General features: G+C 33.2%; 1 protein-coding gene across 4 annotated transcripts in view; it reads right to left on the bottom strand.

Annotated features, from left to right (window-relative positions):
• Window positions 1–342: 342 nt before the first annotated feature.
• LOC145296004 (target of EGR1 protein 1-like) overlaps window positions 343–23084 on the bottom strand; it is a 361885-nt gene continuing 339143 nt past the window's right edge. For all 4 annotated transcript variants that reach the window (XM_080142014.1, XM_080142016.1, XM_080142015.1 and 1 more), the window contains exons 5-7: window positions 20923–21185; window positions 11247–11415; window positions 343–6373 (exon numbers count right to left, since the gene is read on the bottom strand). In XM_080142014.1, the coding sequence (XP_079998140.1) occupies window positions 5708–6373; window positions 11247–11415; window positions 20923–21185 (1098 nt within the window). In that variant the 3' untranslated portion in view covers window positions 343–5707. The remainder of the gene's footprint in view (window positions 6374–11246; window positions 11416–20922; window positions 21186–23084) is intronic.

Below are 23084 nucleotides of genomic sequence, written 5' to 3'. Positions count from 1 at the left end.
CGTAGATTCCATGAACAAAGCTTCTTTCTTAGAAGTGCATGCCTGTGGAACTCTCTTCCGTTTGCCTGTTTCCCACCTAACTACAACTTGGATAACTTCTAGTCCAACATAAACAAATTTCTGATAAATCGCCCCCTTAAGTAAGACACTTTACCAAATCTCCAATACTAACGATTACCGCGATATTATCCCATTGATTACTGTACACGCAATAACCCTTATCCCTGAGTGGCTTCCGGACCTTGATAAGTGGTGACCACCATGTAAAATATATATATATATATATAAATGTAAAATATAAAATTTTCAACACCATGATAAAGATCACACTAACACTTTTGATCCTTACATAAAAAAATAAAATATAAAAAAATAGTTTTTATTTTAAATGTATGTTGATTTAACCATAATTTTTTCTTGTGGTACATGTTTAAATAAACATCATCATGATAAAGTCAGAAATGTCTTTTCCAACCGGACACAGGATTGACATGTAGATTTTACTGTCATTTTCTAACCAGGTGATCAACTAGAAATTCGGCTTCCTCAAGTGATTTACAAAATGGCAACAAATCTGCAGATTTTACCACAGACTATGACAGATTCAATATGGCAACATTCACTGTGAATCTTTCTCAATTACCAAACCTCATCAACTGAATTTCACTGGTAAACTCAAAGACCTGCATTAAAGATGCAGACACGTCTGCAGAACAGTCATGCTAAATTTCTCTTCAAATCAGGATCGTCTACTCTTTGTATTGAAGGATCTGCTGATTTTATGAATGGCAATTCTTTTGTTTTCAAAACTTCCCATACTTACAGCAATTTATGCATACATAATAACACATAATCTGATACTTTCTCCTGGCTCTCCAAACAATATCCCAATCTTATTAAACTCGACATATACGTTGAATATCACATCCTAATCTGCATGCTTTTGTTTTTTAAATCTTTTCTTCTTATGCCGACATCTTGACACTCACTATTCTGATATTATTGAAATTATTCAGTGTTTCTTCGTTATTAGAGCGAAATTCGAAAATCAAAATATTAAATTTCAAATAAAACCAATAGTATCTTAATTGTTGTGTCACAGTAATGAGCATATCCTAAAATTGCAAAAAACAATAATGTAGAAAATTAATTCTTAATGAAAACAGTTTTTTGAAGAAAATTAGCAAAAATTGAGTTCTGCTAAATTGGCTTAAGATTTCAGAAAATACTTACCTTTTGTGTTATGAGTCAAACTCTCAATTTTCTTTTTTATTTTTAGCAAAGCTCAGTTTTCTGCTCATTGTCTTCAAAAACTATTTTCATTAATAACTAATTTTCTGCCTCATCGTTTTTCATAAGTTTTGGATATGTTAATTACTGTGACATGACAATCAAGTAGATACCATTAGTTTCACTTGAAATTCAATATTTCAATTTTCGAATTTCACTCAAATAACAAAGAAGCACCAACAATTCCAACTACAATTCTTATCCTGAGTGTTTTTCATACATTTCGGCCAGTGTTACCTTTGACCTTTTTCAGGTGTACTTTATTGAATTCGGAAAATTTTTCTGGCGAACTCATAAATAATTTAATACAAACCATCTATTATATAAATATTACCTGTTTGTTAGTGTGTGGGTGTGTATGTATGCATGTTTGTATGTTTCGCCAAAATTTTCAACACACGCGACCAACACTGACAAAAATGGTATCGCTAGAAAGATTGATCTCTCTGCCGACAAATATCCAAAAATTGGGCAAAAATATTCATTCTCTGACTGTCATCTGGGCTGTTTTTTACAAGGAGAGGTCATCTTTTGCGTTAACATTTTTGCAAAGTCATCATACACCTTGCAATGACTAAGCTTATTTTGAACGCCCGCAACGTCATAGGTCTCAGTGGGCACAGCAACTAAAGCACCTCATTTTTTTCACCTTCTATTTCCTCTTAGCATTACAGGTTCGAGCCTGGCTAGTGTAGATATTTTTTTTTGCGCTTGCACGGGTACTCGCTGCTATTTTCATTTTTTTTTAGGGAGTTGGTTAAATTTTTTTTTTTTTGTTTCTTTGCGCTTGCTCAATTAAAACTTTTTTTAAGGGCTCGATTGCTCAGTACCCTTACCATAAAACCTCTCCACACCCAGGCAATGCCAGGTACCCCTGCTAGTTTATTATAAATTACATATAAGGTCACTATTTAGAAAAAAAAAACAATATATAATATACAGTAAAAAGTAATTAATCTATACTGATAAGTAATAAGATCGTACATTTAAAAACAAATAGGTTTAAGGCTCCCAAAATTTATACTAGAATTGTCCACAAGAACCTGTAGCATAACAGATAAAGTACTAGGCAGAATTCAGTTGTAAGTGGCACATTTTTGGTGGTTGAAGATTCAATTCTCAGTACAGGCGATACTAAGAATACAATAGAGAATTATTTAAGACTTCTACCCAGTCATGGCTGACAGAATGAGAGCATGCTACTCCTGTGGATTAAATAATGGACTCAGTGTTCCTGAGTTCAACAGAAAGATTCCTGAGTTCAAAAAGATACACCCAAAGAAGGTAGGAGGGTACATCAGCCAACATGTTGGGCAAATAACACTCACGATGAGAAAACATGTACGTAGATAACTGTTTTAGAACGTAATTATTCGGACGACTGTTTTTATTTTGTTAGCATGTTCTTGTTTTGTCAGCCATGATGCAAGGACCGTTGCATAATGCATAAAGTATTAGGTAAAATTCAGTTGTAAGTGACACTTTTGTGGAGGTTGAAGATTCAATTCTCAGTGCGAGGTGACACTATACATTTGTAAATTACTTAAGACTTCTATCCAATCATGGCTGACAAAATGACAACATGCTATCCTTATGAATTAAATAAAGGGTCCTGTTCAGAATCCAGAGCAGATTTCTGAGTTCGATAGAAAGATTACCAAGTTCAAGAGGAGACACCAGAAGAAGGTAGGAGTTTAACATTGGCTGAAACATTGTGCAAATAACACTCAAAATGAAAACAATAGTCTGAATAATCCAAATAGTACAAATTATCAATCCTCATTTTAAAAATTCAGAAACACTTGCTCTTCTTGTTTCATTTTTCTGTCTAACTCAATTACAGATTCCATTTTTTAAAGTAATTTAGTCATATTTTATATTCTATGTCTATACCCATATTGTCACTGATGTTTTGATTTTATTAGTTCTCTATCTTCGCTAAAGATTAGCCCAAATATTACAGGTTATTTGAGCTATCCATAACTATATGGAATTTGATTTTTATAAATGTTTGTAGAAGTATTATTAGACTGGGTTAATGTTTAGGAGAGATGAAGAAACAGTATGGGTTGTTATTATTATTATTATTATTATTTATGGGTTATTGATCCGTAATCATAAAAGTCTATTTTACATAAATAAATGCTTGTAGCGTTATCAATCACTGATCCATATTTTTTTACCCGAAGAACTGTTTGTTTGAGATGTCATAGAGCATGTCTGCTTCAATGCTGTCTTAATAATCATCAGTTTTTTTTTTTTTTTTTTTTTTTTTTTTTCAGAATCAAAATTGCAAGTACTTACACCAAGGGCCAGCAACCTATGGCCCATGGTCTGTATCTGAACTGCGAAGGCATTTTAACTGGCCTGTTTGCCTAATTATTAATGACTATTTTTAACATGATATGAGGCTTTCAAATTCAAGAAAAGGCCTGCTGTTATCTTTCTCTGGTCCAACAATTTGAATACTATGACCGCAAACACGGGATCTACACTTAATCACCTCCATTTTTGCATAAAATAAAAAACAAAAGATAAAAAAAACTAAGAGCCAACTTGACCAACCAACTGGTGATAGACATTAGGCAGAGGCAGCTTCAAAGGGACACTGTTATCTCAGTCAGCTTTCTATTTCATGTCTCATGAATGCATGAATGTTACTGTATGTGCACGTACGTAAGTGTACATGCTTGCAACTATTTGTACTCGTATGCATGTATATATGTGTTTCGTTTTTGTTTGTGTGTGTGTATAGTTCCTTTGTAGTGCAATTTTCAATGCCCTAATTTCGTATACTTCACTTCGGTTGATTTTTTTTTTTTTTTTTACTTTGAAGTATTTTGACATTCCTTGAAGAAAACTAATTTTTGTTAGGTGATTTTTTTGTAAATTTTAGATTTTCTTATGTTTTTCTGATTATTCAAGGTTTATTTTCATAATGGCTTTAAATATTTAGGTTGACAGCAGTCTTCATATGTAATTTTCCTTACTTTTTCATGGTTATAGTAAGCTAACATAATTTTTAACTTCTGGTGAGTCTGCTACCAGAAGCAGTGACAAAACAAATTCCTTCACTTTTATTATTCTTCAGTATTTCTATTGTGAAGTGATTTATTGAAATAAAATATAACAAAACAATGTTATTAAAAAATATGCAATAAAAATTAACAAAATTATAAAAATAACACAATTAGTCTTTATTTGCACTTTTAATACCAACATTTTAAAAATAAGTTTTTATTTTATTTGAAACTTTTTATAGAAATACATGTTTATGAAATTATAAAAAAAATTTATGCACAGTTCTATGGCTGGCATCGCTTCATAAACTAAATAGTTTTTTTACTTAAAAAGATTTTTAAACGTTTTCAATAATTCTTTAAAAAAGAGTGCAAAATGTGTTTTCAATAATTACAAAAGAAATAAAACTAATTTCAATAATTTTTAATTAAAATTTGAAAACATGTTTTCAATAATTCATTTAAAAAAAAAAAGAGAGCTCAAAAAGTGTTTTCAATAATTCTTAAAAAAAACAAAACAAACTAATTACTATAACTATTAATTAAAATAAGACCGAAAAAACTTTTTAACGATTATTAAATAAATACAGAATGATCAGAAAAACGTAATTAAAAAGTATATGCACAGGGGAGATATAGGCATGAGAGAAAAAAGCGAAGGAACTGATTTGTCTTGTCACCGCTTCCAATAGCAGACACAGCAGAAGTTAGGAAGTATGTTAGCTGACTATTAACTTTTTTCATTAATGACCCTTGTCCAGCCCACAACCAGTAATTATAATATGATCTGGCCCGTGGGGTTGAATTAGTTGCTGATTCCAGGCTTATACTGTTCTAACTTTCCCATACAAATATCAACTCTTTTTATGTTGTTCAATGTCGAATTCAGTCATGTTTGAAGTTTTTAATAATTTCAAATATTTATTCATGTTGTTCCTATTTACTTGTCTCCCGACGAGAGCAAGGTGAATTTGAATATGGGGAAATACAGCTCCCTAAAAAAGATCACCTTAGGACAAAAATATAAATAATTACCTCAGTCTAGAAAGATTTCTTTTTGCTGACTGAGGACAGAAAAAATAAAGCGTGAGATCACGGACACATACTAAATTTTGTTCCCTTGCTTTAACAAGATATTCATTAAGTAAATTTGCTGTTTTATATCATACCTAGAACAGATTCTATTAAATCTATAAATAGATCACTAGCAGATACTACCACTCTTGATCAGAGGTGATCTGGAAGGAATGGTCGCTAAATGGAATGATTTCACCCTCCCCAAAACTCTTCAATTGGTGTCTCACGATCAGGTTCAGTTGTTGAACTTAAATCATACTCACAGCCACTTGTACATCATTTCATTATCTACAAATCCTGCAAGCCGATCATACTTTGGTTTATTCTTTTAAACGTTTGTATTTCTCTTTATGAAAAGAGGAGACGGAAGCAAAATTACTTTTAGCCACGGATAACGGCACCTCTTTACTTGTCAAATAAACTTTGTTGCGCCAGTTCAACAATTGACCTCCAGAGAGTTGCAATTCTTCATTCACACAGGCGTTACTTTTGTGGGCAATGGCAGTGGCAAAAATGTATCCAGTCATAAAAGAATCAAATCCAGCTGTGTGACCAGCATTGATGCTTTGGTTAAGATTCTGTGGAATGACAATTTGTAAGTCCGTACTCGATGCCTTGGCATTAGCAGTTTTGTCATCCATGAGTGGCGATTCCACATTTTCACTGATTAGTGAAGAACCTTTAGAATCATTATCATCATCGTCATAATAGACACTACTAATAGGACATGGTTCCGGCTCAACTTTTGGACAATTGCCCTTACTTTCACTATTCTGATTATTTTGATCAAGGTCTTTACTTTTCTCGCTTGTCGTTTGGCAGATCTTGTTCATTTGTTCGCTCTCTTTCTGCTTTTCTTCTTCCAGTTTCCTTTTACGGTCTTTCCTCCGCTGCGTTTTACTTGGTTTTAACTCATGAAGGTCAAGCACTAAATCCATGTTGTGGCTTTTCGGGCATTTGCGACCTTGCGAACACCAACCATGATCCTGCCATTTTAAAAAGAAAAAGAGAAGTTAGATGCGAAAAATCAATTCTGCTGTAAAAAGAAAAAATACATTTGTTTACTTTAAAACGTGGCATGGTTGAATATTGACCTGTTTTTTATGATACTGAGTGAATTACAATGCACAATAAACAATGCAATTTTAGAAACTAAACAGAATCTTAGACTTAGGTACTACTGCATCTTGCAACGTATGAGGAAGTCAAAGTATGCAAGGTCAATTTTGAAGTATGTCTGAGACAGCTTAGATGTCATTTGCAGATTATTGACGATACTACCTGCTGGTTAGTGCAATTTTTTGCTTATTAATCGATCTGTAGAAACCCTTTAAATCACTTGCAATCAAATGGATCTAATTTCACCTCTTGAATGACTTTAAGATTTCAAGTTTCACTTCGATATAGGAGTGTGAACAAGATGTTGCTGTAATAAAATCTCAACACAATCCTAATGAGTATATTTGGGAGTATATAAAGAAAATACGCCATATTTAACAGATATGTGAGAAGCGAATGGCAAAAGAAAGCTGAGATTGAGATGAATTTCCCAATCTTCCCACTGAATGTATGCGGAGAGGGCAACGTAATAAACTTTTTCTAAACAGTCCAATCAGTTTCAACTAACAAAGTTAAAATTAAACGAAAAACACTTTATATGTGCAGCAAAATGGACAAAATGCTATTATTTGATGAACGAAAAATCATCTTACTCCTCTATCGATATCATGAATCGTTTTAAGCCTTGATATCCTTAGTTTTCAGAGAGAACTGTTATAAGAGGGAAAAGGAAGGAATGAAAAGACAAGATAATGAGAGGAAAACAGAAGTAAGCAAAAAAAAAGAGTAAGAAAAAAGTAGAGAGAGAGAGAGGAAGAAAAAGGAAGCAAATCTAGCCAAATAGTAACGAAAATAAAGAGGAAAAACTCTAACAATTTGACAAAAGTAGTTTTTTTTTCTTCTTATAGACATTTCCAAGTGGTTTCAACTAACAAAGTTGAAATTAAGAGAAAAGACACGGATTGCATCTATGGAAGGGAGGACACAAGAATTTGTTCTTTGATTAAAGAAAAGTTATCTAACTCCTCTACCCCTTCCCCCGCTACTTCATAAATTAGTTGAAGTTTTAGTTTTCATGGCAAAATTAACATTTTTAGTTTTCAGAGAGAACTGTCTAAAGAGGGAAAAGAAAGCCAAGATGGAGAGAGGAAGAGAAAAAAAGCAGGAAAAGAAAATTAAGAGAAAAATAAAAAAGAAAAAGTAGAAAAGAGAGAAGGAGAAATAAAAAAAGGCAAAAATATAAAAGTGATGAAAAATGAAAAAATAAGGCAGTAAGGCTCTAGCGATTTGGCAAAAATGAGATTTTTCTTATTTATCAAAAATCAGAGGACTTGCACTGATAGGGGGTTTTAGTCTCAGGATTAAAAGAACAAAAGTTCGATAAAAAATGGTGAACTTACATTTCTATTGTAAAATCACAATTCTGCTATTACTAACAAGCAGAGTATTACCACCATAAATCAAGGGAAAAGTGTATCAGGCATGTGTACACAGTTTGATGATATATAAAAGTGAAATCTAGCCAGAGAGGGTTGAGAACATGTGTTGCATGGAGAGAAATGACATAAGAATGATACAACCCATTAGCCCCCTCCCGCTTTTTGCCAAAATATTTGAATCCATAATTAACCAAGCTCTAGTTCGTCACTTTACCGCTGCTAAACTTCTGACTAACCAACATGGATTTAGACGAGCTTGTTCTACAGCAGATATCTCTGAGTGTATATACCATATACTGGATAAAGCAGGTGAGGGTAGAGCGGTAGCCCTAGATATATCAAAGGCTTTTGACAGGGTTTGGCACGATGGTCTTCTCCGGAAAATCAGATCTTACGGTATCACTTGACGAATACTTAACATAATTAAATCATTCGTAAATTAGAGAAGAATCCAAGTTGTCGTCGATGGTCGTACATCTAAACAATATGATATAAATGCAGGTGTAGCTCAGAGGTCAATCTTTGGACCTTTATTATTCCTAATATTCATAAATGACCTCCCTGATAAAATTGTTTCTGAGATGAGTATATTTGCTGATGGCAGCACACTTTATAACAGGGACGAGGGGAAAACATATGAACACATATCTAAGGAAATGGCAAAAACACTAGAGGAAGACCTCTAATCTGTAGTTGAATAGGGACAAAAATGGATGGTCTGCCAAGACTAAGCTTGTTTCCTTCAATAATTACAAGAAACGTTCTCAACCACCAATGCTGCAAAGAAGGTGGGCTCTCTCTACTGTACTAGAAAGTTACTTATGCCTGAAAGTATCCTGTATCTCTACAAGGCCACCATTCGCCCATGTATGGAGTATTGTTGTCACATTTGGACTAGTGCATCTGCTAATAGTCTCTCCCTACTGGACAGGGTGCAAAAGAGAATCGTCAACCTGATAAGCTTCAACCTATATCCCATCGACGTAATGATGCATACCTCTGCCTGTTCTACAAGTATTTTAATGGTGTATGCTCTGACGAACTACAAGCCCTTGTACTCCCTTGATGTAAATACTCCCAACAAACCTGACAAACATCAAAGTCATACACCTACACAGTAGAGATCTCTAGATGTAAGAAAGTCTTCTACTCTAATAGTTTCTTCCTCAGAATGGCTAGACTTTGGATCTCCCTTCTGAGTTCCTGCTTTTCCAACTATACTGACATGCAGAAGTTCAAGTGTAATGTGAACGGACATCTCAACTCCTTACATAGTATCCCTGAAACTTATGCCCCCGATAGTAGTGCCCTACATCAAAGTGGCACTGTGCCTAGTTTTGGGTGAAAATGGAATTAAAAAAATAGAGGTATAATGTGAGTGTTAAAGACAGGCTTAGTTTTGACAAATAGGACGATTAAATCTAGACAGTTTGTTGGTATGCTCATGTTGAAAGAATGGATGAGAGTTCTTGGATCAATTGATGTAAAACATTTGAGGCAGCAGAATCAATTGACAGGGGAAGGACAAATAAAATATGGGAGGAAGTGAGAAGGATGGATATGAGAGAAAACGAGATAAAAAAGACAAGAAACAGGTTAGTTTGGAAGTCAATTTCTAAAAGCCAATACATTCTTGCATAAAATTCAATACACAGAATGGATTCAGGACAGATTGAGTAATTGATAAATTTGGTAAATAAGGTAAGCAAAATAAAGTTAAGGAAGCCAACACCACCATCATTGAAGCCATCATCATTAGGAACCAGCTGAGGTGGTCACGTCACATTGTCAAGATGTCAGATTCCCAGCTGCCGAAATAACTCTTCTATGGGCAGTTAAAAGAGGGAAAGTGCACTCAAGAAGGCCAGAAAAAACAATATAAGTATCTTCTGAAAGCAAACCTGAAGAAGTGTGGCATCAACACAGACACATGGGAGACCCAGGCCAAGGCCAGGTAAACCTGCAGGCAGACTATTACCAAAGGCACAGCCACCTTTGAGCCCAACTGACATGCAGACCTCAAGAAGAAGAAAAAGAGGAGGGAGCGAGAAGAACACTCTCAAGCTAACCTTTCAAATGGAAATGAAGCTGCCTGCCCTCACTGTGAAAGGCAGTTCAAGACCATGATCGGCCTTGTCAGCCACCTCGACACATACTAAAACCCAGAACACAACCACCATCTTCACTGCCAAGCAGTTGCTAAGAGAAAGAGAGATAAAACAACACCATAAAAAAGGTTTTTAATGTAATTGAAAAAATAGATTACAAAACATAAAGAGCAAATTTTAACACTTGTGGCAAATGAACTTAGTATTCTGTAGTTGCTTTTAACAAAAATATATTTCTTGTCATATCAAATAAGTTTTTTCAAAAGTATTTACCAAAAACAAAAAGCTGTACAAAAAGTAACATGGTCATGCTCTCTTTTTATTGGCTGCTACAAAGAGGTCTATGATGGAGCACCACTCCTTTCCCAGTATCACTCCACTTACCCTTGATCCTTCACCTCATACTGCTGAGTATTTATCAAATATCATTTTCTGTGTGTTTGGTATGACATTACTAAGAATTGAACGTTGGTCTTCCTGCCAGTTAGTGAACACTTTAGCCATTTTGCCAATTAGGAGAATAAAATTTCACATGCATCACAATAAGGTGTAATTTAAACCATAACAAAATCTGCCACTGATGGTTGAAGAATACTTATTGTACATTAACAATCAGTATTCTTCAATTATCAAAGGTAGGTTCAGAGTCACTTTTGTAAGAAGTCAGAGTAAAATATTTTAATCCCTGAAAAATCAACAATTTCTATATTGAAAAACTTTAAAATAAGGATTCGGTGTGGGATATTTTTGAATTTTAGGAGTCAGAGTCCAAATTTTTAGAAAGCTAGAAATCAAAGTTTGACTTTCTAATAATGCATGATTTCAGCTATTGAATGGACCTTTGGTTTATTTCTTTGAGGGAATTTCCTTCAAAATAATAATTCTGTATAAGAAAAGACAAATTTTTGTTTAATAAATATTTTATTAATTTCAATTATATCTTAAACTCAAAGTATGTGTTGCTCATATTTGTTGGCGGCATTAGGGAAGATAAGAAATAAAAAAAACATTTTGTCTTATTATTTGATGAAAGGAAGTAATTTCTGTTTTAGCAATCAAAATTTTTATTTTATAAACAGAAATATGTATGATGAGAACGTTTGGTACCTCATTAAAATATTTTATTTTTTGTTCCTATTCATTAATTTTATTATTTAGTTTAAAATTTTTATGTTTTTACAAGATTCCAGATTTAAAATACAATGCAATTTTATAAAAAGAGAAGAAAAAAAAAAGAATTTTTTTCAACTTACAGCAAAACGTTGGCAAACAAGATCTTTCAAGTCTGAATAAGTTAGAGATGTTGGTGGTCTGTTATAATGGAAAGTATGATAGTTGACATGGAGGAAGTTTGGTGGATAATCAAGAAATGAGAGTAGCAATGACTTTTTCACTGAACTGGATTGTACAGTTTGGCGTAAGCTACAAATGAGACAAAAAGAAAAAGGATGTTAATTTTTTGCAAGGAGTACAAAACTAAAAATTAAAATTGTTATTGTCATAAAAGAAGCATTTATGTTGTGGAACTTTTTAGATAAGGATTGTTTACCTTTTTTTTATTTGGATCATTTGGATTGCTTTTCTCATCTCAGATATTCTCATGATTTGGCAATACTAAGAATATAACGCTTTTATTTGGTTATGGTTGAAGGTATAAAAACAATCTACCCTTCTGTTTGAAATTTTAAGTTCAACATAAAGATTTCTAAATTGACAAGGCACAATTGACGAACGCTGAAGATCATATTAGCTGAAAAATAAAAATAACATTCAAGTTGAGCACAATAATTCAAAAACATTTAATCCTTTACAGAAGTGAGATTGGTTTATGCAGAATGATTTGTGGCAACTAAAAGTATCTCGCCATTACTGTCTTTGCTGCATTCTTACAATAAGCTATTACCAGTTTGTCCTCAACGCCATCTGCGTCCACTATAAATATATTCTGATTTTAATATGTTGTATGGCATTCTGTTGACAAATTTTCTAACCAGATTTACCCCCGACCTGTGAATGTAAGGAAAAATACAGATCAAAAATGTGGCCAACAGTGAAGTCCAACCTATGCAGAAATCACAAGTGGCTCAAGATTACCAAGTGAGAAATTGAGAAAAAGTCAGTTCAACCATTCATAATTCAAGACAAGCATTGGTAAGTTAAACTGGCTGAATATAATTGGCAACATTCATTTTTTGTATTCTTTGGATATAGTGCACTGTGTTCTTTAGTTTGTGTTAAAGACCGAGGTTATGAGGAATACAGAACAAATATAACATAAGTTTATAAAAAAAACTATCTTTATTAGTTGGTTTTGCACATTTACACAGTTCTTTTGTATATCAATTTTGTAGACAGATGTCTTCAATTTAAGGTTAAATAAACAAAGTAAGGAAGAAGTTTGTATTAAAGGTTGGTCGGATTGGATTTGGCTGATTCTTTTTGCATCCTCACATATTCCTTTACGCACTACTTATACAATCAAGATACACATCTTGCATGATTTTGCGATATCTCTGTTCAAATTATTTTCTGATATGTACCCTGACACTACAATTATCACGAAAATCACCCACAAAATGCTCCCCCTTCTTTACAAGTCCAACCCTTCTTCACTGTAGAAGAGAGAGTGGTAATATGGCAGTATCAGAGATACCCAGCTAATAAAGCTCTGTTGAAAATCAAGGCATTTGTATAATGATCCATCATCGTAGAATCATCTATGCTTCTGCAATAAAGTGGGAGTGATAATGTTGCTTCTGCATTCCTTTATGTCCTGGGTCAAAACCTTCCTTGACTTCATATGCAACTACTGAATCTTGCTGTTCTGTGTGTTAGGTGTAAAATCTACAATCATGCAGGGTAACAAATAACTGCAATTAACAAACAACACATGAGCTCTATGCAGAAGTCTGAACAGCTTAACAACAAGGATCAATCATTTCATCTACTTAATGCATATGAATTGCTATAAAAATTGGAACCATCCCATTCTTATGACATTTGACTCCAATCATGTGTATCCAAACTCAGTTTATCATTGAGATTAAATATTTGAAGGAGATCTTTTTAAAAGATGATAAAATTAGATAATTGCTTATTTTTAGCAAAAAAATTGTTTATTATTTTAACAGCATAATATCAAAACTGAAATCTGATGTGTGGATGAAACTAGTGTTTGTTTGTATACTATTACTAGTAGAATAACAGTAAATACTAAGTGCATTATCAGCTTGCTGTGCAGAGGGCGACGTCATTCTTGTATAGGTAGCTACAATCATACTGACGCTGAATTTTTGGGGATTGTACTAGTCAAATACTCTCCTTCATGGTCTGACTAATAACTAGAAGGGCATACTATTGGACAGTACAGCATATGAGATCAACCAGAGCACTTATATACTACATTATTCCCCTCCAAATGGAGAAGATAATGTATGATAGGATAGTTGTAACAGACTGTGTATCAGCAACTGGGAAAATAGCAGCAGCAGCAGTAAGATATTTGGTTTGCGATGATATTAGAAAAAAAGCACATATGCAAATTAGAAAGTGTATACAAGCTTGCACGACAAGAAAAAGAAAAAAGGACACCACGTGGCCGGTAGAAGAAAAAGTGCGGTTGAAAAAGATGAATGTGTAAAGACAAAGACGAAATATGTCTGTCTATGGCTGGCATGTAGTGAAGCAGGGAGAAAAATGTGTGCCATGGGAGATTGTCATGTAGCCTCATAGTGGCAGCAAGAGATTTTTTTTTTGTCGAGACGGCGAGAGACTTTCGGTGTCAAGACGGCGGGGTTTTGTTAGTTTCATGGCAGACAAAAGGAACAGTTAAAAACGTTGGAAAGTAATGGTAATAAATGCCTTTTGCAAAATCAGAAGGAAAATTTAATCAGATTTATTTATTTTTGTTTTTTTTTTTTTATGGTGTCGGATGGCGTCGGGGGTTGAGAAAGGTTTGAACTGTAACAAACACGTTTCAAGCATAACGGAAATGTTACATAGTATTATGGCAACAGAACAAATACAATATTTCTCTTCAAAACATAGGAGGTAATATCTGGGAGGATCCTCTTAAAAAAAAAGGAGATGGTAATGCTTGTGAGTATGGTATCATGAAAACAGAAAAGATACCACACTGCCCCTCCTCACCATTACACACACACATAAAAATGGAGAAGATAGTCCCTGGGAAAATGGTCTTATGACAACAAAATACATACTGCATTACTCCCTTCTTCAAAAGAGGATGTAATTTTTAGAAGGATTATGCCCACACCCTTAAAAAGAAGGAGATATTATTGTGGAATTTTTCATTCTGATTTCAAATGATGCATTTCCAAATAAGTTTAAGTTTAAATAACTTTACTTTATATATTATTTTAAAGAGCATTTTATGCTCTATCTAATCGTTTAAACTACAATCGTTTTAAAATAATTACGTCTTCTTTTCATACGAGATGGAAAAAAAGCAAATTCGCACAATTTTTTAATTTATTTTTATTTCAATTCAAGCTAGGCCGAAAAGCTGCTAAAACAGTTTGCGATATCAAGAAAGCATTTCACCATTATTGAACACACAGCAAAATGGTGGTTTAAGAAATTTTGTGGTGGTAATGAGTCTTGAAGATGATGAGCATAGTGGTCGGCCATCGGATATTGACACTGATCAATTAAGAGCCTTAGTTGAAGCCAATCCATGCAATCCATTCGAGAACTTGTTTCTAAATAAGATATAACATATATGAGAATTTCCAACCACTTGCAAGAGATTGGAAAGAAAAAAAAAACTTAATAAATGGGTGCCTCACATTTTGAATGACAATCAAAAGAAGCATTTTATGCAACAAGAATGACCCGTTTCTTGACTGAATTGTGATTTGCGATGAAAAGTGGGTTCTTTATGACAACCGGTGATGTTCAACTCAGTGGTTAGACACCGATGAAGCTTCACGACACTTCCTGAAACCCGAGTTGTGCCAAAAGAAGGTCATGCTGTTTGGTGGTCTGCAACCAGTCTCATCCATTACAGTTTTTTAATGCAAGCGAAACCTTTATGACAGCGTAGTACTGTCAACAAATAGATGAAACTTCAACAACAACACCCAGCATAAGTCAACAGAAAAGACAGTCTCCACGACAATGCCCGAGCACATGTTGCTAAACCGACCTTGAAAAAGTTGAACGAATTGGGCTACAAAACCCTGCCTTATCTACCATACTCTCCAGATGTATCACATACCAACTACCACTTTTTCAAGCATCTCAACCACTTTCTGCATGAGAAATTTTTCAAAAACTTAAACGATATCAAAACTTCCCCCACTCTATATCTGTGCCTAAATCAAAACGCGGATTCCATGAACAAAGCTTCTTTCTTAGAACTGCATGCCTGTGGAACTCTGTTCCGTCTGCCTGCTTCCCTCCGAACTACAACTCAGATGTCTTCAAGTCCAATGTTAACAAATTCCTAATGAACCGTCCCCTTAATTAAACACTTCATCAAATCTCCACACTAACGTAATGTACTTGAAATAACCCTTATCCCTGAGTGGCTTCCGGGCCTTGATAAGTGGTGATCACTGTGTAAAAAAAAACAAAACCGCTTTCAGCGACTTCATTGCCACCAGAACACAAGATTTTCACATTACTGGCATAAATACAATTGTTTTATACTGCCAAAAGTGTGTTGATTCTGATGGTGCTTATTTCGATCAATAAATTTTTATTTGAGATGAGATATGTACATCTGAATTTAAAAGTTAAAACATGCAAGAATTTTCTTGTCAACCTGATAATTCCTGGGAGAATAGTTTTATAACAAAAGGATCGATAATGCATTAACATTAAAAAAAATACAATAATAGATTAAAATCAGTTATTTTTTTCTCATTCATTTAAAAAAAACTTGTAATAGAAACATTTTTACAGTTGGCTAAGATCAATCTATGTAAATTTTTATAGTTTGTGCAAATAAATAATTCCAAATTCTCTTTAGCATTTCATTTACTAGTAACAAAACTACTGCATATATATATATATATATATATATATATATATATATATATATTAGTGTTGGGACCATTAATCAGAAACGGAACAATCAGAATCAGAAAAATTTGTGCCTATTTTCCAATGCCAAAAATGACTCCTGTAATTATGTTGTTTTATTTGATTTTGTTTAAAAAAAAATTTTCCACTGCTGGTCGTAATAATAAAATACTAAATATTTATTGGTTTTAAACTGCGAGTAAAACTATATATGTACGCCCAACAGGTGTATATTTACGTTTGCGAAAATGTATGTACATTAACATGTGTCTTTATGGTAATCAAGAAAAATATCAATCAGTAATTGTATCGGAATCTAAAATTTAGTACGGAATCAGTAATTGTATCGGAATCTAGAATTTAGTACGGAATCAGTAATTGTATCGGAATCTAGAATTTAGTACGGAATCAGTAATTGTATCAGAATCGAGAAAAATATTGGAATCGTCCCATCACTAATATATATAAAAGTGACTTTGTCTGTGTGTATGTGTATTTGTGCAGAACAGTCTCTACAAAACTACTATGCCAATTTTGGGTTAACAGACTTGAAACTTGATGTATGGGCTATTCAGACATGTGGAACAAATTTGATTCGATTTTAGCCAGAAAATAAGCTGCTAAGGGGTTAAAATTTAAAAATTGGAACTTGGCATAAATAAACACCAAAAGCTATTAAAAAGCCAACATGTGTCGGCTAATAATAATTCAAAATAAATTAAAATAGATAAATAAGTAAATCGACTTTAAACAAAATTTTCGAAAGGAACAATTATAAGACTATCCTGCAATAAACAATGAATAACATTGCGCTGATAATTAAAATAGATTTTCCTTAATGTAATACGCAAAACAGGTTCTGAAATGTTGTTTTGCTTTTAAAATAGGATGTGTAGATATCATGCTGGAACGCACGTAGACATCAGTTTTCAGTAAGGTAACATCCGTTTTCAGTATGAAAATTTAATTTGTGAATCGGTGTACTATTACAAACAAACAGAGAGAAATACAACATTATATATATATATATATATATATATATATATATATATACATATATATATATATATATATAAAGGCTGTTAAATCGTAAACACGGTCCAACATCCGAAACATATGTAACCAAACGATAATAAAAAAATAAAACACATATTTGCTCTGAAATAGTATTGAGCACTCTCTTCAGGTTTTTACTAACTACCAGTTTTACCAAATATATACATATATATACACACATATATATATATATATATATATATATATATAAGAAGGTCAGTGCACTGTTAATAGCGTCATGTTCGGAACTCTTTTAAAACTTAAGGTATATCGAACTAATGTTGTATCCTTTATGCATGTGCAAATCAGTTAATTTGTAAAGTTTTGATATCCATCTGCCATTAGTTCAGATAGTAATGAAAAACACCGGAGTGCTAAATGTTTTGGTTTTCATTTTAGCCAATGGTATCCAAGTCATATTTTTTTCTTAACTTTGGAAATCACTGCTATATATTAGGTACAATATCTATGATAATAAATACAGAATCTGTAGAAATTAAAATATCATATTTAAGCATAATATATGACCGAGCAGCCTGCTAGTAGCAGTATAAAATATTACAATGCTAATTTCAAATATAAATTTTATAGAATACTAGCCTGGGTCCCTGGCATGGCCCAGGTGTTTGTAGGTGTGTGTTAAGCAAAACAAAGAAAAAGAAAAAAAAACGGTATTAGGCAGGCAGGCTCTCACCCGTACTGCGAAAGAGGAAAAGAATGTGAAAAAAAAAAAGAAAAAAAGTGATGTCTTTGCCATTGTGACAATTGCCAAACCAGAAGTGGCTAGTCAATCGAAAAGAGGAGACGTATTTTGAAAATATCGGTGAAAAAAGCAACCTGTCTTTGTAGAAAAGTGCCTGGTTGAGGGTGAAGGAATTAATGTTTTTAGCCAATTTTTTGATATTTATCGTCCGAAGGGTTGAGCTTCAAAACAATACTGATCTCGTGAAAATCCGTCACCTCTGTCAAAAGTTTTAGGCAGACATACAAACATACACATATATATACATACATACATTTAAACAGATAGGTGAGATTTATATAAGAGACTAGCGGGGGGTATTTGGAGGTGTGTGTGGTGTTTAATAAAAAAAGAAAGGGGGGGGGGCGGATCGAACCTGAAGCCCTGAGGCAAAGTTTGAAAATAAAATCGGCCAGCCAGAATGAGTTAGTGAAAGATGTTTGAATTTATTTAAGTAAGAATCAAATTGACAGGTGGGTGGCCGGAAGTCGTCGAGCATTACAATGATGACGACGACGACGTAGGTTTGTTAGTTATAAGCGAAGTAAAAAAAGAAAACAACGTTAACACTTAAGCTGGAAAAAAAACTAACGTAAGGCAAACGAACGACGAAAGCAGAAAAACGAACATGTGAAAAATGGCCTAAATAAGCCTATTTTGATATTAAAATTTAAAAAATCGGTGGGTACCCAGGTGTTTTTGGGTGTCGCTAAAAATAAGCGAAGTAAAAGAAAAAAAAGGAGAAAAACGAACGTTATGTGAAAAATGGCTTAAATAACACTGGTCGAATATTTAATTTTTTTTTTTTTTTTTTACATAGGCATCACCACATTATCAAGGCGAAGAGGCCACTCAAGGATAAGGGTTAAAGAGTGTACAGTAGAAATTGGACAATATAGTAATCATTAGTAATGAAAATTTGGTAAATTTGATAACTTATATGGAACGGCTCATCAAGAACTTATTTACATTAGACTTGAAGACAACCATATTGTAGTCATCCGGAAAACGGATATCCCCAAAAAACCCCATCTAACACCATGATTCGAACCCAAAACTTTTAGATAATGAACCAAGGCCTTAACCAACTGAGCTAAAGTGACGTACATGAAATTTGTTCGGTTTTTCAACTATTTAAAGTAAATCAGGTCACAACGTCATCTGACGCATGCGTAGAATTGGTCATTGTCACGAGAGGACTGTTTTTGTTGACCCCCCCCCCAACTGTCGAAAAGTGTTGATTTCGGGGTGAAAATGTTAACGTTTTTGGCCAATTTTTCGATATTTTTCAAGCAAAGGATGGAGCTTCGATGTGATACTGAGTTTGTGAATTTTTGTTGCATCTGTCGAAAGTTTTTAGCAGATATCCAAACATACACACATACATACATACATTTTCGCTTTTATATATATAGATTAATTTAAACTGTTTAAAAAAATATGAAAATTAGGAATAATTTGTTTGTAGATTATTTTATATACAGTATTAAAAGTGTTATTTTGTATCATAGAATTAAGTAAGCATGAACCATTATGATGTTGATATAGTTGAAATAGAATGAAAATGCTTGTGTATTTATTCATATCAGTGAAAGAAGAGGAAATGGAAATATACTGCCAATATTTTTGTGCCTATAACTTTATAAGGAAGATAAAAAAAAATTGTTTGTTTTTTTATATTTTGACAAAAATATAGCATAGATATAAAATCTTTGATGCTTATACAGTATAGGACACAAGTGAAAAATCACATTCTAAATAAAAATTCTTTGATATGCTTACATATCATGCAAAAATCGGCATCCTCGGCAAAAGTTAGGAAAAAAATTACCAATTCTGTTGTCATAAAACTCCTCTCGCAGAAATTATTTCGTCCTTTTTTTAAAGGTGAGGGAGTTGTATTTTGCTGATCCATCATTCATTATTACTTGGTTAAATAACAGACTAACTTATCTCCCCTTGCTTTAAGGGATGTTCACTCTTATCAATGACTAGTGGGGGGTACTCGGCGTTGCCCGGGTGAGAAAAAGTTTTGGTATGTAGTTAGGATCGAACCCGAAGCCCTGAGGTGAAGTTGGAAAATAAAATGTGAAAAAACATGACACCAATCAGCCAGCAAGAAAGAGTTACTGAACGACATTTGAATATATTTAAGTAGGAAGAGAATTGACAGGTGCCCACACCTAATGACTTAATGAGGTCAAGTGGAAATTGTGGAGTTAACATTTTCTGCGAGCGTTATGGCGACGTAAACAATAGCTAGTCAGCAGTCAACATTTTCTGTGGGACAGTTTTTAATGAGGTCAATAACTCGGTTTGTTTGTTTTTACCCAACTTTGGGGAAAACCAGCTCCACGTTTATTAGGGGAGTGTCCAGATGAAAGCAATTGTTTGATATGTCACTAAAAAGCTGACATTGACCAAATGTTTACATCGCTTTCTGAACACCACTGGGAACTGCCGATTCGAATCCAGTTTCGCTTTTTTATACTGAAAAGCGAAAGATACATGCGAAGATCTAAAAAATCTGGAAAAAATAGCGCGTGAAAATCGGGCAAATTAAATACACACGTGACCCCCCGTTCATAACTCTTAGATATTATCATTTAGACAGCATATAAAAAGTTTTAAGAAGGAATGAGCCAACCAAGAAGTCCAGTGAAAAAGCCTTTTACAGACATACACAAAAAGCGAACACGCATAGATTTTCGCTTTTGTATTTATAGATGGATTGGCAAAATATGATAAAATTGATTATTTTCAATTAAATTTCTACCTGATATTTTTTCCTAATTTTTGGTATAAATACCTATTTTAGCCTGATACATAAGTATGTCAAAGAGTTTTTCTATTCATTTATTTGGAACTATGATTTTCACCTGTGCCTCTCCTTGTATAAGCACTGAATCTTTTAACCATTTTCCAATTCAAGGTATTTTTTCTTTAATTATCAGGTTTTGAGTTAATTTGATTAAATTATGTTTTCCATTTCATTTTCTACATTTTACAAACTTACTTATCTTCACACGTACATGTACTTGTGTACAAAACAATCTCAAACATCCGAAGTAAGAAAAACTGACCATTTTTTGAAGACATATTCCAGGTAACTGGCCGGCATCCTCATGTAATATTCTATTATTAATTTAGTATCATAAATTCCTGCTGCAAACATTTCTGATAAATTGCAGAGAAAGGAGTTGAGTTTGAATGGCAAATCACAATAAAAATTTTGATGGAGGAAGATCAGATCGACAATAGCATTGTGGAATACAACAGGGACGTTTGCCATCAGCAGTTCAGCAAAAAGATCTCGTACAGAAGGGTAATGGACTTCAGAATGTTTCTACAAGAAAAAATTAAAAAATGATATTAAACCGAAAAAAAAAAAATTAAGGGGTTTTTCAATCAAATTAGAAATTGCAATGGTGCAAAGATGAAAGCAAATTTAAGACTCATTAATGCCATTCCCAGTGTTTTATTAGATATCTAAAAAAAAACAAAAAAAAAAGAACGCAGATGAAAATTGATCTACTCTGAGGGATAAATAGAGTTTAATTAAAAATTCCAAGAAAATCATAGACTAGAATGCAGGTACTATGTCTGTGACAAGAAATGTTGAAATAAAAATTAATCACCTCATATGTGTGTTAATAAAGCCATGCAAAAAAAAAAAAGATTAGGTTATATAGTAGAATTCTCAAAAGCCAACCACCTTTCATTTCACCGGAAGAATTTACTGAAGAAATTGTGATCTATTTGTGTTAAAAACATGTAAGAAGTGAAAGCTAGTAAATATTAAGTTTTATTTTATAACGATTGTCTGGAGATGTTTTCTTTCTTTTTTTTCTTTCAGTCTTACAAAAGATGATAAAATGGAGCAAAGTGTAGTTACTCAAAATAATTTTCTCACATCAATACATGAAGCAGAGGACCATATTTTGAAAAATGCCCCAAAACAAGGTGCCCAGCTGTTTTTTTTTTAATTATTATAGTCTTCTTTAAGCTTTGTTTTATTGAAAGAAGAATATTCAGTAATCTTCTTTGGAAGTTGAAAACTGAATTTAATTTTGGAAAATTCTTAAAATGTTTTACAAATGAATATTTAATATAATTTTAACAGATGCTTAACAAATGTAGGAAATAATGTTATATAGTAGTCCTTTAATCACGAGTATGGCAGTCTAAATTATCAAATAATTCTCACACATCAATTTTCCTTCATGCGGATTAGCAGAACACAACCCAATTCTATCTTCAAGCAAATCATGACACTTCAATGATATGATAGACCTAACTTATCAGCATCATCGGTTGAATGTCTGTTTTAAATGTTGGCATACCTTAGTCGACTTAATTTTCAAACTAACCTATATTTAACCAGGTCTTAACCCTCTTTTTCTCAAATCTATACTTATCACTTCCTCCCCCGTTTGTTTTACTTGGCCTTCCTTTGCTACACCAACTGTTCTACATTTATTAATCTAAGAATTCTTATTGATCATATTAACGTGACCAAATCAACAAAGTTTTCTATTCCAAACACATTAATCTTCCTCTAAGGTACAATCTAAAACGTTTTAAGACTCACATTATATATCCAATGTATGATTGCCATATGCTTTCTTTCCATGCAACATATATACTCAATCCTTACAGATCAGGTTTTACTTCAAAACATCATTATACTGCATGCATATGCCTGATAAACTCTTCCCTTAGTCACCAGCAGGAGCACTCTGCTGGTTAGTAATGATTAGGGCTATGACAAGAGAATATGCTTTTCATTATTTTGACTCTCAAGTATATATCAGTTAATATCTTATGTTTTTAGATAGAGTGATGTGGTTCTCAATTGTCTAACTGTGTCAGATATATACTCGAGAGTCAAAACAATGATAAGAATATTCTCTTGTCATAGCCCTAGTAATGAGAGTAGTTTCCTGAACTTACTCCATCCACTTCTAGCTCCTGCAATCACACTAACACCTTCCAGTACTCCAATGGTATCACCAACATAACATTTCTAGACAACCTCAATAGCCTCATGTCTCTATTATCTTAAACTTACACAAAAACTGGTTATCATCTTTCAATTTACAAGTAATTATATTGCATTTCTTGTACACCTAATGTTTACAAGTGCCATAAAAAATTGACTGGCTCTTAACTCCTTTCTACAAAGCAAGTAAAGGAACTTTCCTCTTCTGAGGGCTTTATAAAAAGTACAATCACTGATCATCAC

Source organism: Euprymna scolopes, chromosome 16 (genome assembly GCF_053919585.1).
Source record: "Euprymna scolopes isolate OS-2025 chromosome 16, ASM5391958v1, whole genome shotgun sequence".
In the NCBI taxonomy this organism is placed as follows: Eukaryota; Metazoa; Mollusca; class Cephalopoda; order Sepiida; family Sepiolidae; genus Euprymna; species Euprymna scolopes.
Note: the sequence above shows the minus strand (reverse complement) of the source record. Positions and strands in the feature narration are given on the sequence as shown.